The sequence below is a fragment of the Nuphar pumila genome, chromosome 15, assembly GCF_984573655.1.
Source record: "Nuphar pumila chromosome 15, dmNupPumi1.hap1.1, whole genome shotgun sequence".
Lineage (NCBI taxonomy): Eukaryota > Viridiplantae > Streptophyta > Magnoliopsida > Nymphaeales > Nymphaeaceae > Nuphar > Nuphar pumila.
This window is the reverse complement of record NC_143263.1, coordinates 82,457,942-82,476,958: the sequence shown is the minus strand read 5'-3', so window position 1 is coordinate 82,476,958 and position 19,017 is coordinate 82,457,942. Positions and strand designations below refer to the sequence as shown.

At 39.3% G+C, this 19,017-nt stretch overlaps 1 protein-coding gene across 4 annotated transcripts in view; it reads right to left on the bottom strand.

The window, feature by feature from the left end:
* LOC149815790 (pyridoxal kinase-like) overlaps positions 1 to 19,017 on the bottom strand; it is a 147,266-nt gene that overhangs the window by 65,333 nt on the left and 62,916 nt on the right. For all 4 annotated transcript variants that reach the window (XM_089989145.1, XM_089989146.1, XM_089989143.1 and 1 more), the window contains one exon: positions 13,919 to 13,992. In XM_089989145.1, coding sequence (XP_089845271.1) covers positions 13,919 to 13,992 — 74 coding nt within the window. The remainder of the gene's footprint in view (positions 1 to 13,918; positions 13,993 to 19,017) is intronic.

Below are 19,017 nucleotides of genomic sequence, written 5' to 3'. Positions count from 1 at the left end.
TTTCAGTTTCTAAACTTGTTGATGATATCAAAGCCTCAGTTGAATTTACTCCCTCTTCTGTTCTTGTTAAGGATCTCTGCACGAAGGAGACGTTCGCTAGAGGGAAACAGCAAGGCAATATGTATGTTTTTCAAGAAGATCCTTCAGCACATATTCGCTCTGCAGACCCAAACTTGAAGCTCCAATCATCATTGTCTTCTGAAAATCCTACCTGCGTTTTTAGTGTCTCTGAAATCAATAAGCCAAACCTTTGGCATGGTCGTCTAGGTCACTGCAGTAATAATTTCATTGAGAAGCTTGTTTCAAGTAACCTCATTCCCAAGTCAAGTTTAGGAATAAATGTAAATGACAACAAATGTTCTAGTTGTCTCTTATGTAAGAGTCATGTTTTACCATTTCATTCTATCAATAAAAGAGCTTCAAGACCTTTTGAGACTATTTGTTCTGATGTTTGGGGGCCTGCTCCAATTGCTTCTATGTCTGGAACTAGATACTATCTTTTATTTGTTGACAGTTATTCTCGCTATTCCTAGATATTTTTCATGAAACATAAATATGAGACTTTCAAGTTGTTCTGTCACTTCCATTCCTTTGTCAGAAACCAATTTTCTGAAAACATCCTAAGTTTCCAATGTGACGGAGGAGGTGAATTCTCTTCTATTGACTTTACTAACTTTCTTCAAAGTAATGGGATAAGGAAAAAGGTGTCTTGCCCGCACACACCTCAGCAGAATGGGATTGCTGAAAGAAAGCATCGCCATATTGTTGAGAGTGCGATGAGCATGATGCATGATAGTAATCTTCCGATCACTATATGGACAGAGGCTTTTCATTCTGCAGTTCATGTGATAAATCGATTGCCCATGACTATTTTGGAAAACAAGTCTCCTTACTTGTCTCTCTTTGGTATTCACCCCAACTATTATGATTTGCATGTGTTTGGTTGTTTATGCTATGTTCATGTTGACAGTTCAAAGAGACATAAGTTTCAGGACAAGGCTTTTAAGTGCAGGTTTGTGGGTTATGCCGATGACTATAAAGGGTTCAGATGCTATGATCCGGTTAGCAAGCGCATCAAAATATCAAGAAATGTCATCTTCGATGAATTGAATTTTGATTGTCAATGTAATAGTTCTTCAGAATCAAAACATGAAGTTCAGCCTTACTATCCTTGGTTGAACTATAAACTTCTCACAGGAGCTAGTGATGCTTGCTCAAATTGCACTCAAAAGCATAAGATACCTGTGTCTACTGATGGGATGATTGATCATGAAAATACAGACTCAACTTTGAATCCAGGAAGATATAGAGGCTTTGTCTATACTCGACGAGAAAGAGAGTCACCCACCATAGTTGATTCAGACATGGACACATCCTCAACATCCAACATTGTTGATACTAGAAGATCCACACGTCCTCGCCATCCAATTGAAAGGTGGGTCAGTTATGAAAATTTCTCATTAGATTTTCAACTCTTTCTAACAACCTTGAATAAAGAAGATGAACCCACAACGTTCTCTCAAGCATCAAATTCCAGAAGATGGATTGAAGCTATGAATGAGATGGAAGCTCTACATGAATGTGGTACGTGGGATGTCGTATCAAGACCACCTGACAAAAATGTTGTTGGTTCGAAATGGGTGTACAAAATAAAGTATAAACCAGATGGGACTATAGAGCGATACAAGGCGAGACTTGTAGCCAAAGGTTTTACACAAGAGCAAGGACAGGACTATGATGAAACCTTTAGTCCAGTGGTGAGGATGGGGACAATCCGAGTCATACTTTCTTTAGCTATTGAACACCAATGGACCATTAGCCAACTTGATGTGAAGAATGCCTTTCTTCATGGAGATTTGAGAGAAGAAGTTTACATGGAACAACCCACTGGTTACGCAGAAGGTAATCCTACAAAATATGTCTGCAGACTAAAAAGGGCGATATATGGATTGAAGCAGGCATCTCGATCTTGGTTTGACAGCTTTTCTCTTGAAATACAAAAATATGGTTTTAAGAAATCTCTTCTTGACCACTCCTTATTTATATTTAAGAACCAAGACACAATTACTCTGTTGTTGATATATGTGGATGATATCATCATTAGTGGCAGTTCCAATGACCACATTGAAGAAGTCAAACATCTCTTAAATCAGAGGTTCAAAATGAAGGACCTTGGCAAACTACGGTACTTTCTTGGAGTTGAAGTTGACAGTTCCTCTGAAGAAATGACTCTCACTCAACATAAGTATACTATTGATGTTCTCAATAAAGCGGGTATGAAAGACTGCAAGCCCTTAAGCACTCCTAGCGTTCTTCATCAAAGGCTTAGCTCTCAAGATGGAGATCCATTTGATAATCCCACACAGTACCGTAGCATAGTGGGTATGTTACAATACCTCACTTTTACTCGCCATGATATAGTATACTCGGTGAATCAAGTTTCTCAGTTTATGCATGCCCCATGTGAAGGGCATATGGAAGCAGTTAAAGAGATACTACGATATCTGAAGGGAACGGTTGGGGATGGTCTCATATATAAACGAATGACAAATGGGCAAAGTGCACATGAGATCACTATTTATTCTGATGCGGACTGGGCGGGAGATCCAGATGAACGCAAATCAGTATCCGGCTATTGTGTATTTATTGAGATGAATTTGGTTTCTTGGAGTAGTAAGAAACAAAAGGTTGTTGCCAGATCCAGTACAGAGGCTGAATACAGGTCAATGGCAGCCGCCACTGCTGAGGCTACTTGGGTTAGACATCTACTGACAGAAGTAGGAGAATCGATATCTCGTTCACTTCTTTTGTGTGACAACCAGAGTGCCATTAGTATGTCTTTTAATCCAATTCATCACAGTCATGCCAAGCATATTGAAATAGACCAGCATTTTGTGAGACAAAAGGTAGAAGAGAAAGAGATTGAGCCTGAATTTGTTCGAACTACAGATCAAGTGGCGGATATATTTACAAAAGGATTGACTAAAGACAAATTTTGGACGTTAAAAGGCAAGTTGTTCATGATTCAAGATCATGCACAACTTGAGGGAGGGTGAAAAGAAGTGTTTTCTCTAGTTACGGGTCATGGATCTGAAGATCCAGACCCGTGACACCCACTTCTTCATTAATGGCATTATATAATATTGATTATTGTAAAAAGGGTATTCTAGTACCCTAATTTTGTTTGTAATCTCATGTTAACATAAAGTAATACACAACAGCCGACCCATGTACAGCAGGGTATCGGTTTTCCCCAAAGCTCTCTCTCCCTTTCTCTACCTCTCTCTGTTTTGCAGCTCTCCAACGTGGAACGGACTGCAGGTTGCAAAACTAACAACGAGTTGGGGTTCGAGCGAACTACTTAGCAGGGGTTCTGTTGAGAAACCTGTATCCCATCTATCGAGACCGATATCGAGTCATGCGGGGCATGTAGATACCCCGATAGCGAAGGAGATTCTAGAAAATCGCATGCATAATGTTGGCACAAGGTACTGTTGTTTCAAAAGATAAAGTAAAGTTGATAAACATTACATCTTTGTGAGACACTCCTGTTGAGGCTTCTATTGAGGAACTATACCCCCTTCATCCTAGAGTACTTGTAGTCGTGCACGCCATGTCTAGTACTGTGATGATCGAATGAGACGGTTGTGCGACCTCGAATAGTGCTAAATGCACAATGTTGTAATCACATAAATGGCCTCACATTCGCCTTTACAGGCAAGATGCTCGAGTTGTTTAAAGACCATAACATAGAATGAATCGTTAGTTAAACAACCCTTAACGTACCTATTTGCTTCTGATTGTCTGTCAAGGGAGAGGACAGAGCGGTACAAAACTCTAATGGACAGGTTGTTAACAACCACCCTACGGGCAATGATCCGGCCTCCCCAGTCATTGGAGTTAGGAGAAAGGGGCTACAATAGTTAGCTCAACACTTCTGTAGAAGTTGGATGCATCTGTGACACTGCTTATCAGCCTCTGGGAATCCTCTCTCGGCTAAAGTCGTCCCCTTTGGAGCGGACTCAACTAGCTATTCGGGTTATTGAAAATACATAGAATAACAGACGCCCGAACTAGTCTTAGTTGTTTCTACGTTTTGCCTGTATGTATCCGTAGGCCAGTAATATCGAAACATAAAGTCTGTTCACACTGGTCTATTGCGTACTTGCTCGGTAGTCCAGTATGTTACTCGTTGAGCTGTACCCGCCTGTCGAGGCGTTACTCTAGTTGTTAAATTGCTTACGCAGTTCTTTGCTAAGTAACATCTAGCTTCTCATACTAGTTAAATGCTTATAATAATAGCATTATGCCAGTTGCTACATATTAACATGTGACTTGCTTTATCCCTTGGTCGAACTGTTTGGTGCTTATTGTAGCGTAGCACTTGTTGGCTTGCATCTCTTATGATTGATATGATTGCATACAACTCGTAATCTACAAACTGGTGGCAACTAGGATTGATGTGGCTGCTTGTCTTATAAGCTGCTTACATATTGTGATATAACTGCTGCCGTATGATTGCTTATGAATGGCTTGTGATGCAATGGTTTATGCCTTACGATTAATTTAATTACTCGCTGATGGACTGAGCCATTTGATGGTAATTGTATGTCTTACGAGCATTGTTATGAGTGCTTGTCTTATTCAGTTGTTTTGTTCAGCTGTCAGATAGAGTTAGTTACTCTTCGCCTATAGAATCAGCTGGATTGCCATATCTGCAAGTTCTCGCGTATTGTGTTTACTATGTGAAGTGATCCGATACATATTGCTGATATACGTGCTTGTGCCCATATTGTGGCTACTGACCCCAAGAGCGGTCAATTGTTCAGAGCAATCGATTGTATAGATGCATGTATCACTGAGTATGGTATCTGTTGAGAACCGGATCTTCAAAGGATTATCTGTGAGGGCGTGTATGATCAAGATCAGGTGACCCGACTGTTAGAAAGAAGCCTTCGATCTTCCACGCTTACCTGCAACAGAGAAAGAGAGAGAGAGAAGAGAGAGAGAGGAGGGAGAGTGATTTCAGAGAAAAGGGTTTTGTCGATCATCGACTTACCCTTTCATTCTATTAAATACATTAAGTAAAATAAACCTAGGGTACAGAAATACCCCTTTAACGTGATAATTTACATTTACACCAATTGGGTCTGGACCCGATCCAATATATAAATGGATCGGGTCAGACATATGATGACATCTTTTCAGCCTCCCTCAAGTTGTGCATGGTGCTGAACCATGTACAACTTGCTTTTCAGACACCAAAATTTGTCCTTCGTCAACCCTTTAGTGAGAATGTCAGCAACTTGTTCTTCAGTTGGCACATACATAGGCTCAATCTCTTTATCTTCAACCTTTTTTCTAATAAAATGTTGATCTATTTCAATGTGCTTTGCTCGACTATGATGAATGGGATTGAAGGACATGTTGATGGCACTTTGATTGTCACACAACAACAGTGATCGAGCAATCAGTTCTCCCATTTCTGTCAGAAGATGTCTTATCCATGTAGCCTCGGCCGTGGCAGTGGCCATGGATCTGTATTCAGCCTCAGTACTCGATCTAGCAACCGCTTTTTGTTTTCTACTGCTCCAGGATACCAAGTTTGGCCCAATGAAGCTGCAATAACCGGATACTGATCGTCGTTCGTCTGGATCACCCGCCCAATCAGCATCAGCATAAGTGACGATCTCATGGCCCTCATGGCCCCCGCCTGGATCTGATTCCCTTTTCTTGTATACCAGCCCATCACCAATTGTACCCTTCAGGTAACGAAGTATACGTTTGACTGCCTCCATATGTGACATACGAGGTTCATGCATAAACTGGGATACCTGATTAACCGAATATACTATATCAGGTCTAGTAAAAGTCAGGTATTGCAACATGCCAACTAAACCGCGATAGTTAATGGGATCCTCATATATGTCCCCGTCTTTTGAACTCAGTTTCTGATGAATGACACTTGGAGTTGTCAATGACTTTCTGCTGAGAATGTCCAACGTGTATTTGTGCTGAGTAAGGGTGAGAGTATCATTTCTTTTATCAACTTCTACCCCAAGAAAATATCGCAGCTCTCCCAAATCTTTCATCTTAAATCTCTGATTTAACAACGCCTTCACCTGCTCAATGTGACTTTTACAGTTCCCTGTGATGATGATGTCATCTATATATATTAATAGGAAAGTAGTGACTCCTTGTAGATTGTGAATAAATAATGAGTGATCCAGAAGGGACCGAGAGAATCCATGTCGTTGTATCTCTAGAGAGAAACTGTCGAACCAGGAACGAGAGGCTTGTTTCAAACCATAGAGTGCTCTCTTTAACTTGCATACATATTCTTTGGCTTCTCGTTCTGCATATCCAGTGGGTTGTTCCATGTAAACTTCTTCTTTTAAATCCCCATGTAGAAAAGCATTTTTTACATCCAGCTGGCTCAATGGCCAACCATATTTAATAGCTAGACCCAACACAATGCGAATGGTCCCCAATTTAACTACAGGACTAAAAGTTTCATCAAAGTCTTGGCCTTCCTCTTGTGTAAATCCCTTGGCTACAAGTCTAGCCTTGTACCTTTCAATGCTCCCGTCTGGTTTATACTTTATCTTGTACACCCATTTTGACCCAACAACATTTCTGTTTAGTGGCCTGGGTACAATCTCCCATGTTCCACATTCATGTAAAGCTTCTATTTCTTCATTCATTGCTTCAACCCATCTTCTAGAGCTCGCAGCTTGATAGAACATGAGGGGCTCTTCCTCTTTACTTATGGATGTCAAGAACAACTGAAAATCCAATGAAAATTTTTTATAACTTATCCACCTGTCAAGTGGATGTCGAATCCTTGAGGATCTTCTGATATCCATTGTCTGTGAAGATGAATCCGTACTCATACGCGGGGGGAAAGAGGGCTCTTTATCTCGCCGGGTGTACACAATACCTTTATACCTTGCTGGCTCCAAGACATGTGGAACAGTTTCTTCCGTTTGAGTTTTATTTGCTGATTCCTCATGTGTCTCCTTCTTATTGCAATTTTCTGGACAGTCTAATCTATCATTGGAAAAAAGTTCTGAATTTAACCATGGATAGTATACCTCAATGCTGGGGCTTGAGTTATCAGCATGAAGGGTTGAATTAGCATCCTGAGCATCAAAGTTCATCTCATCGAAAATTACATTCCTTGATATCTTGACACGCTTAGTTAGAGGATCATAGCACCTGTACCCTTTGTAGTCTTCTGCATATCCTATGAACCTGCATTTTAAGGCTTTATCTTGGAACTTGTGTCTGAGTGAGCTGTCAATGTGAACATAGCAAACAGACCCAAACACACGTAATGCATGGTAATCAGGTTGTATGCCAAAAAGAGAGAAATATGGTGACTTATTTTCTAAGATACTCATGGGCAATCGATTTATCACATGGACTGTGGAGTGAAAAGCCTCAGTCCATAATGATACAGGAAGATTGCTCTCATGCATCATGCTCATTGCAGTCTCTATAATATGTCGATGCTTCCTTTCAGCAATCCCATTTTGTTGAGGTGTATGCGGGCAAGACACTCTTCTCTTTATCCCATTATGTTGAAGGAAAACAACAAAGTCATTCGAGGAGAATTCACCTCCTCCATCACACTGGAAATTGAGGATGTTGGTAGAGAAATGATTTTGAACAAAAGAATGAAATATTTGGAACAATCCAAAAACTTCTGATTTGTGCTTCATAAAAAATATCCAAGTATAACGTGAGTAACTATCAATGAAAATAAGATAGTATTTACTGCTAGAAAGAGAAGTAATTGGGGCAGGACCCCAGACATCTGAACAAATGACCTCAAATGGCCTTGAAGCTCTTTTATTGATGGAAGCAAAAGGTAAGACATGACTCTTACATAAAAGACAACTAGAACACTTTGCATCAACGACCTCTGAACTCAGACTGGACTTAGGAATAAAATTATTCAAGACAAGTTTTTCAATAAAATGACGACCACAATGGCCAAGACGACTATGCCAAAGTCTTGGCTTATTACATTCAGAAATATTGAATATAAAACCAGAATCAACAAATTGACGTTGGTGAGGCTTCAAGGATGAATAGCCGGAATGAATGGAGGAAGGATCTTCTTGAAAGATATACATGTTGCCCCATCGTTTTCCTTCAGCGAATGTCTTCCTCGTGTGAAGATCCTTGACATAAACAGAAGAGGGAGTAAATTCAACTGAAGCATTGGCATCATTAACAAGTTTTGAGACAGAAACAATGTTCTTTTGAATATTAGGTGCATGGATGACACTTGGAAGTTTAAGAGAAGACTTTGACATTGGTATAATGGCATTTCCAGTGTGTGAGATTGAGTGATGAGATCCATCTCCTGTGACTATGCTATTCTTACCAACATAAGGTGTAAGAGTCAAGAGTTTACCTGCATCACCTGTGACATGAGTAGCTGCTCCAGAGTCGACATACCAAATTCCTTTGTCATTTTGCTTCATATTCAATCCTGCCAAGGCTGCCAACAGCAACTCCTTTACTTCTCCATCCTTCCTAGCCTCTGCTTGTGGAGCTTTCCCTTTGTTTTGAGGATTAAACCAAGAATTTGCTTTAATGTGTCCTTTCTTGTTGCATAGAAAACAAGTGGGAATGGGTCTTTGTCCTTGTATATTTGGTGTCGGAAGTATGCCACGACCTCCATAGGTGTTTCTCCCTTGGCCTCCTTTTCCTCGAAAAGAGCTTCCTCGTCCTCGGCCATAACTCATTCCCATAGCCAGCACATTTTGTGTTCCTGAATTCCCATAAGAATCTTCAGAAGATCCTTTCAGAGTCATCTCATATTGCAATAGTTTCGCACGAAGATCTTCAAACTTTGGAAGTTCTGGTAAACATAATAAGGTAGTCGTCATAACATGATAGTCTGACCCCAATCCACTCAAGGTTTGTTGTACTTTATCCTTTTCATTGACAAGACACCCAACAACAGCCAGCTGGTCCGTGATGCCTTTCATTTTGTTCAAGTATTCCATAACAGACATGGAATCTTTCTTCAGCATTTTAAATTCACGCTTAAGATACATAATTCTTGCCTCAGAAATTTGTGAATACGTCTGAACTAACTCATCCCACAGTTCCTTGGCCGTACAATCATTAGGAAGAGCAATAAGGACTTCCTGTGAGAGAGTTGAAGTGATGTAGGCCACTAACGATTGATCCCTCTTCATCCAAGCAACATATTCTGGGTTCTTGTGAAGAACAACAAATTGTTCTCCTTTATCGTCCGCCTTTTCTTGTGAGAGGAATTCTGGAGGTGGTGGAACAGATCCATCCAGATGACCGGAGAGGTCCTGACTCTTTATAAATGGAATGATCTGTCTTTTCCAGGTTAAGAAATTGGAGTTATTCAATTTCTCAGAGACTAGCTGACCAAGAAAGCTTAAGGACAGACATGACTGTCCATAAGAGGAATCCATTCACAGCAGAGGACTCGGCTAACAGGGTTTTAGGGATATCACAGTCGAGGTCTCGACTGACAGGGCACTCGGCTGACACTTAGGTATAGATCAATAGAAATGGGAATCACGCACAGCAGTTCAGAGATACAGCAGTTCTCACGCACAGCAGTTCAAAGATACAGCAGTTCCAGAACCCACGAAAAAACAACAGTTTTAGAATCACGCACAGCAGTTCCAGAACCCACGAAAACAGCAATTTCAGAATCACGAACTCAGAAATATTTTCACATAGCAGTAATACTTCCAGAACCCACGAAACAACAGATTCAGAATCACGAAATCAGAGATATATTTTTCAGAATCACGAACACACCGTGAATGTTCCCAGAAAGGGTCGATGCAGAATCACGAACTCACCGTGAATATCTCCAGAAAGGGTCGATTTAGATTTAGAATCACGAACTCACCGCGAAAAGATGTCAGAAAAAATCGACTGTCACCGTGAAAAGAGAGAAAATCGACTGTCACGGTAAAAACTCCACCGTGAAATCGAGCCACCGTGAAATCGAACAAAAATCGACTGTCACCGTGAAACAGTCACTTTTACCAAAGAGAAACAGTCTTTTACCAAAGAATCGACTGTCACCGTGAAAACTCCACTGTGAAATCGAGCCACCGTGTAACAGTCGCCGTGAAATCGAGCCACCGTGAAATCAAGCCACCGTGAAACGAAGGCAGCTCTTCACGCACAATCGTCACGCTGCTCTGATACCATGTTAGAAAGGAGCCTTCGATCTTCCACGCTTACCTGCAGCAGAGAAAGAGAGAGAGAGAAGAGAGAGAGAGAGGAGGGAGAGTGATTTCAGAGAAAGGGGTTTTGTCGATCATCGACTTACCCTTTCATTCTATTAAATACATTAAGTAAAATAAACCTAGGGTACAGAAATACCCCTTTAACGTGATAATTTACATTTACACCAATTGGGTCTGGACCCGATCCAATATATAAATGGATCGGGTCAGACATATGATGACATCTTTTCACCGGCTAGAGTGGTAGACTCTCTGTGAGGATGTACACTGTCCACGAACGGGTAGCCGCAAAGACGGTGAACTCCTGTGAGGAAGTGTATGGTACAAGACCAGGTATACCATCTAGGGCGGAATTCCTTGTGAGGTTATACGTTTCCCAGACTAGGTGATCCGGTGTTGATCTTGTTGATTGTAATAGTGGCTATCGACCCTGAGAGCGATCATTTGCGTTGATGCGTATATCACAATGATTTTCATTGGATATGGCATTTGTTGGAAACCGGATTCCCAAAGGTTTCGCTGTGAGGGTATGTATGATCAAGACTAGGTGACCCGGCTAGAGTGGTAGATTCTCTGTGAGGATGTACACTGTCCACGAACGGGTAGCCGCAAAGATGGTGAACTCCTGTGAGGAAGTGTATGGTCCAAGACCAAGTATACCATCTAGGGCGGAATTCCTTGTGAGGTTATACATTTTCCAGATCGGGTAATCCGGCTAGAGCGGTAGAATCTTTGTGAGGATGTACAATATCCACAAACGGGTAGCCGCAAAGATAGTGAACTCCTGTGAGGAAGTGTATGGTCCAAGACCAGGTATACCCTCTAGGGCGGTAATTCCCTGTCAGGTCATATATCTCCCGGACCGAGCGATCCGACGTGGATCTTGCATTTTTGCTTACCATAAAAAGTTATGGTGAACTGTGATGATCTTTTAAGATTGTTTGAGATAGTCAGTTATAAATCTATAGTTTGGCTTTCTGTTTTAGCATGATTACATGCAGGACTCAGATGTGAGAATCAGATCATTAGAGATTTTAGATAGTGATCGTGTCTTGGACCTTCTATGGAAGGGCGGGTTTTTCTGAGAAGTATGATGCCTTAGGTGGGTCATAACAGGTGACAGTTTGTCGCGTAAGGCCTTGAGAGATGGGAATAGATAAGGGTTGTTCAGGAGAAAGTGTTTGTTAGAAGTAGTAAGAGCGACAAACGATGACTTGATGATGATTAGATGCGGGAACCCCCTTCTAGAAATGAGAACAAGCTAGTTGCGTGGTGGTTCACAACCTACGATCAATTGAATCGTATACTGCGTTTTGACAGTTGCACTGCTTACTCGCTTGCGCTACTTATGTGTTTGCACTGCTTAATCGCTTGCGCTACTTATGCGCTTGCACTGCTTACTCGCTTGCACTGCTTAATCGTTTGCGCTACTTACGCGCTTGCACTGCTTACTCGCTTGCACTACTTACCTGTTTGCACTGCTTACCTTGTTGTACTGCTTACCTATTTAACTGCATATCTGCTTTAAACTGCTCAGCATACTGAATTAAATGTACTTAATTCAGTTTCCTGTAGTCTCTCTTGTGCACCTACTAGTTTTTCGCGAAACTAACCCATTCAATGGGTACAGGTGATGATTAGGTACACAACGGGCGATGGCGCGATTGCAAGATGACTTCAAGACTTCTTCTTCCTGCTCTTAGGTCGCGTCCTGGACGTTTTGGGTTTGTAACAGATTTTCCTTGGGATATCCGAATTGGTGAGTTTTGGTTCTTTTAGCTAACGTGACCAAAGTTGTCAGCTTGCCTTCTGTATTAACAAACGAATAGTCTTCCGCTGATTTCATAAACAACTATGAAGGAAAGAGACATTTCGAGTCTCTTGCCTGTTTTTCTGAAAAGGTTCACAAGTTTGAAACTTGGGGCGTTACTCTCTCTCTGCCTCGGTTCCTGTGTTCTCAATTAAAGTTTCAACACATATTATGAATCTGCTCATTATAATCAAGCCAAAACTATACCACATTGGGTTGAAGACATGCAAATTGAGTTGGATGCCCTAAAAAGGCCAATACTTGTGAAATTGTAACCCTACCTCCTCATAAAAAGCCTATTGGATGTCGATGGGTCTTTAAGGTTAAAACCAAAAGTGATGGATCCTTAGAAAGATATAAAGTCAGATTAGTGGCTAAAGGATATGCTCAAGAATATGGAATTGACTATGAAAAAACATTTGCTCCTTTAGCTAGAATGACAAGTGTTAAAATCTTAATAGTTGTCGCATTAACCAAGAAATGGCTTATATATCAACTTGATGTGAAGAATGTCTTTTTAAATAGAAATCTAATTGAAGAAGTCTATATGGATCCGCCACCTGGAGTTAACATTGGACAAGGTCAAACTCTTAAACTTTTAAAAGCCTTATATGGTCTTAAGCAAGCCCCCAAGGCTTGGTATGATCGATTTAGTGATATTATGAACAAATTGGGTTTTCGTTCCTCTTATACTGATACTGTTGTCTTTGTGAAAAATGTAGGTACAAATACTGTTATCTTGTTGCTTTATGTTGATGACATGATTATCACAGAAAATGATCAACATAGTATTGCTAATGTTAAAAATATGCTAAAAGATAGTTTTGACATGTCTGATTCAGGTTTTCTTCGATATTTTCTTGGCATTGAGGTTGCATATTCTCCCCGAGGATATATATTGTCACAAATGAAACTTGTTGAAGATATATGTGTTAAGTCTGGTATTTCAGATGATAAAAAGGTGGAGACTCCAGAAGTAATCAATGCAAAATTAAGGTTGGAGGATGGGGTTCTTCTAGAAGATCCTACACCGTACAGACAACTCATTGGATCTCTCACATATCTTACTATCACCAGACCTGACATTGCTCATGTTGTTCACTCTGCTAGCCAATTTCAGCATGCCCCTACAACTGTGCATATGAGTGTTGTGCTCCGGATCATCCGATACATCAAAAATACTATAACTAAAGGTCTGTTTTTATCCTCCTCTTCTTCATTAAATTTACTTGCTTATACTTATGCCGATTGAGGAGGTAATCCTAAAGATAGAATCTCAACTACTGGCTTTTATGTCTTTTTAGGAGATTCTTTAATTGTTTGATGATATCATCATCAGTAAAAAGGCCATCAACAATAACGAGTTGTTTAGACAAGTCATGGAAAATTTATAATATTGACTGATTTAGAGAAGGCTTATGAAAGAGTTCCAAGAAAACTAACTTGGTTCATATTGAAGAAGAAAGATGACCCCATAGAAAGATATATTGAAATCATTCAAGACACATGATGGAAACAAACTAGAAATATGGAGGAATACATTGGGAAAAATGATTTAAGGATTAGCACTTGGTAGTATAAAACAGAATATGTCAGTGCATTTTGAACAATGAGAAATAAAGAAGTCATCGCAATTGTCAGAAAAATATTGTCTACCAAAGGCACAAAAATAGAGAGCAAGTTGAGATCTATTATAAAATTAGTGGATTTGAGAAAGTTATTGCCAGTAAATTTAGTTTCTAGATAAAGCAGCAGAAAACTAGTAGAATGTCTTGCAATAAACAAGTGCATCTACAATTAAAAACACTCAAGTTTACAACTGAAGAGAACAAGTAGGAGAATTTACATTTTGACGATAAAGTGCTACCAGGTCTGGAGGGACATACAACTTCCCTTCATCTCCCATAACTGGATCACATACTAATCACAAAAGGCAAAAGGCATAATCATATCAAAAGGTACAGACTGATGCATAAATTTCAATAATAACAGCATATTTCTCACTTCTACAGCTGCATAATGAAAGCGAACAAACATGTGACATTCACATAAAATTGATCAACATATCATATTTAGTGATACGTGATGCATGAACATACTTGAATGTGTCAATTGCAAGCTTGAAATCTTCAACATCATGTTCATTTGTATGTTATTCATAAATCTTTCAACACAAATATACAGTGTGAGGCAGCACAAGAGATTTGCATGGGCACAAAGTGTGTGTACATAGTTTCACGATTATTATGATAGCCAGAACCCCAAGCACAGTAGCACCCTAGCATACCAGGGCCTCTAACATTCAGATTATGTTAATCAAACACAGCAAGGAATTTAGGCACCAGGTGACCATCAAACCATAACCCATGACCCTGTTAACTATTGAATCCCTTTTCCCAAACTTGGTGTGAAATCATAGTACTCACTAATCAAGCAGTTTAGCTGAAGAGAAAGCAACTCCATCATCACCAAGTAGGAACTGTACTAGTGTTGATCTTAATACTTCATCAGGGCTTCCTCAAAGCATAAAAATCACAAATGGCTTCACATGTCATGATTTATAAGCAGGAAAGATCGTGCATGAATCAGCCTTCATTGCGTGTTAGAGGAATTGAAAACAACCTTCTTAAGGATATATCCATCAGGGCTTCCTCAAAGCATGAAAATCACAAATGGCTTCCCTTGTCATGATTTATAAGCAGGAAAGATTGTGCATGAATTAGCCTTCATTGCGTGTTAGAGGAATTAAAAACAACCTTCTTAAGGATATATCCAAAATTTGTGTCAATTGACTCAATTCCATTGGTTCAATAATGAAGAACCTTTTCCAGAGATTTAACTATGATGAATCTTGGCCATGATTCTGGGAAGCATGGTTTTTCCCAGAGGGTATGGAGAATCTTTAGCACATGTTTGCTCCAAGTCTTTTAAAATATTGATGCATAAGCTCACATGTAATAAGCGATGAGACTTTCACAGAGAACATGTCAATATTTCAACTACTCCAATGTCAAAATTAAAAATCTACCTGTTCCTAAGCTCAAGACCATAGACTCAGACCTTCCAAGATCCTTCATATTATCATTGGAGTCAAGAACATGCACTTATAAAGCATTATGCAAGTTTGATAAGCTTCTAGTTCTGTTACACTGAAAAATAGAAGGATAAATGATTTAGTTTTCTGTATGTTTCATAAATGTGTCATGAGTATCCAGTGCATGGTGCAAACAAGGTTAAGAATTGATGCAACATTTGGATCAACAGGTTAGCAAAGGAAAACAATGTGGTCTCGCATGCTTTTTTAATGATAAATTTAATAAATTTCTCTTCATATCATTAATCAAAATCTTCACAGTTATTTATTTCTGAAGTATGATGACATGACAAGCTTGTCATGCTTGCTAGAGATATTTTCACTTTTGATTTCTTGTTTTCTTGACATTTTGCAGTTCAGGTACTGATACCAAGGATAAAGAATAGACAATGCACTGTATTATCATCCTTAATGATCATGATGGTTGTGTAAAATTGTCTACGAAGAGACAATACGCATAAAGCACAAATACTTTATAAAAGAAGTGCACGAAGGCACTCTCACAACACTTGAACAAAATACGCAAAAAGCGTATAAATAATAAACATGCAATAATGCATGTATTTCATAAATAAAAGCAAGTGCTTGAGTCTCTCAAGCTTAGGAAATACAAGGGGGGAACACCCCTATTTATACAAATGTTAGAAGGTGCAAAGGGGGGGCTCCCAAAGGAGTCGTTGGGAGCCCCCAACGGTCACATTTGTGACCGTTGAGGGCCCCCAACGACTCTATTGGGGGACCCCCAATGCACATAAAAGAAATCAAAAAATAAAAGGAAAAAAAAGAAATTACAAAAGTAAAAAATAAAAAGAAAATTACAGCATATTCTAAAAGTGAATATGCGCAAAACAGGAAATGACAGAAATGCCCTTTCGGGTAAAAATATATAAATATATATATTTATATATATAGAGATATATGTACATATAATATATTATATGTAAATATATCTCTATGTATATAAATATATATATTTATATTTACAATGATTTTAGGAGCTACATTTTAACACCCCCCCTCAAACTTACGGTGTGATAACCGCAAGTTTGTCAAGAAGGAAATGAAATCTGGGCGAACATAGAGCTTTTGTGAAGAAGTCGGCAAGTTGATACTCAGATGTCACATATGGCAGATCAATGATCTTCTTCAAGTATTCCTCTCGGACATAATGACAATCCATCTCTATATGCTTTGTTCGCTCGTGAAATGTGTGGTTCTTGGCAATGTAGATGGCACTTTTATTGTCACAGCATAGCTTTGTTGGTTCTTTGACAACTACTCCCATATCTTCCAAAAGACGTCGAATCCATACTATTTCCATGGTGGTAGATGCCATGGCTCTGTATTCGACTTCAGTGGATGATAAGGAGACCTTCTGTTGCTTTTTACATCGCCACGAGATCAAGGATTCTCCTAAAAAAATACAAAAACCAGTGGTGGAGTGACGGTTACTAGGGTCACCTCCCCAATCTGAGTCAGTATAAGCAAGCAATTTTAATTCAGAAGAAGAGGATAGGAATACTCCCTTATTCACCGTTCCCTTCAAGTATCTGATGATGCGAAGTACAGCACCCATATGGACGGTTGTAGGAGCATGTTGAAACTGACTGGCGATGTGTATAGCATGTGACAAATCCGGTCGAGTAATGCTAAGATACATTAAAGAACCTACCAACTGTCTGTAGGGAGTAGGATCAGTTAGAGGAACACCGTCGTCAATCTTCATTTTGGCTCCCACAACTTCAGGAGTTTCACATACTTTGTCATCAGAAATCCCTGATCTGTCAATAATCTCACAAGCAAGTTTAGACTCAGATAGAAAATAACCACGTTGCGAATAGGCAACCTCAATTCCAAGAAAATATGTCAGAAAACCTAAGTCTGACATCTCAAATTTTGAAGTCAAGACGGACTTAATACCCTTGACTCCTTGAATATCATCACCTGTAATTAACATGTCATCAACATATAATAACAATATTACAATCCCTGCTTTAGATTTTCTAGTAAATAGAGCAGTATCAGTATAACATGAGGAGAAACCATTTTCCAGCATTACACTGGTAAACCTATCATACCAGGCTTTGGGGGCCTGCTTCAAACCATAAAGAGCCTTTCGAAGACGAAGTACTTTATCTTTAGGAATCTTCATGCCAGGAGGGGCTTCCATATACACCTCTTCGTTAAGGTCGCCATTTAGAAAAGCATTTTTCACATCCATTTGAAAAATATTCCAATTTTTAATAGATGCAATAGTAATGAGACATCTAACTGTAACCATTCGGGCTACAGGAGCAAAAGTTTCTTCATAATCAATTTCATACTCTTGCTCATACCCTTTAGCAACTAAGCGAGCTTTATACCTTTCTAGAGATCCGTCGCTCTTAGTTTTAACTTTAAACACCCATCGACAACCTATAGTTTTCTTTCCTATGGGTAGAGTTTGGAAATCCCAAGTTTCAGCCCTTTTTAGAGTACTAAGTTCTTTTTGCATGGCTTCTTGCCATTCTATACATTTTTTAGCTTCTTCAAAATTTCTTGGCTCAAAATAAGAGTGAATGGCACTAAGACAAGCCCTATACCGAGGTGAAAAAGAATCAAAAGAGACAAAACGAGTTGGCGGTCTCCTATTCCTCTCAGATCTTCGGTGATCGAGAGTAGGAGCAAGCTCACTATATTGGTCAATGGCACTTCTAAAGGTGTCTTGGTTTCTACGGGAGTAGATTATCGGTTCACTTGAAATTCTGTTTTCTTGATCATTGAGAGGGTTATGTTCTTCAACATCACCATCATTTTCCTCATCGTGATCATCATCACTAGATATATCATCATTACTAGCCAATAAATAAAAAAGGAATGAGTAATCAAAATTTTCTTGTTGAGAAACATTTTTCTCAAATCCACTCTCATTTTCTAAAAACCTTACATTTCTAGAAACATATAACTTGTCATCTCGAAGATCATAGCAACGAAACCCTTTTTGAGTTTCGGAATAACCAAGAAAGGCGCAGGGGATAGCTTTGGGAGAGAGCTTGTCATTTTTATCCGTAAGTATAAAACATTTACACCCAAAAACACGTAACCTATTATAATCAGGTTCAAGCTTATATAAGATCTCAAAAGGGGATATTTTTCCTAATATCCTAGATGGTAAGCGATTTATCAGATAAACAGAAGCGAGAGCTGCTTCAGCCCAAAAAATTTTAGGAATGTTTTGAGAAATAAGCAGGGTCCTAGTGGTCTCAATGATGTGCCTATGTTTTCTTTCGGCCAACCCATTCTGTTGAGGGGTTTTAGGACAAGACCTTTGGTGAATAATACCGTGATCCTCAAGATATGTTTTAAATTGGTTGGAGAGATATTCTCCTCCAGAATCACTTCTAAAAATCTTTATATTACTGTTGAATTGATTCTTGATCATTGAGTGAAAGGTTTTAAAACATGTAAAAACTTCATGTTTGTACTTAAGGAAATAGATCCATGAATACCTGGAGAAATCATCCACAAAAATAACATAGTAAGAAAAGCCTCCTTTTGAAACAACAGGTGCGGGTCCCCAAACATCGGAATGGACAATTTCGAAGGTTTTAGATGAGAACATAGTTCTTTGCTCAAACGGTAAACTTTGCATTTTTTCGAGAATACAATCATTACAAGAAAGTGAACTTTTACATAGATCTTTTGCAAAATGTAAATAAGATAACTTGGTAACATTAGGATGACCAAGTCTTTTGTGCCATATGTTTATATCTTTGTTCTGGGCAACATTACAAAATGATTTTGGAACTTGAAGAAATTCCATATAGTATAAGTCTCCTTTTCTAAAGCCTTCCCCAATCAATTTCCCGGAC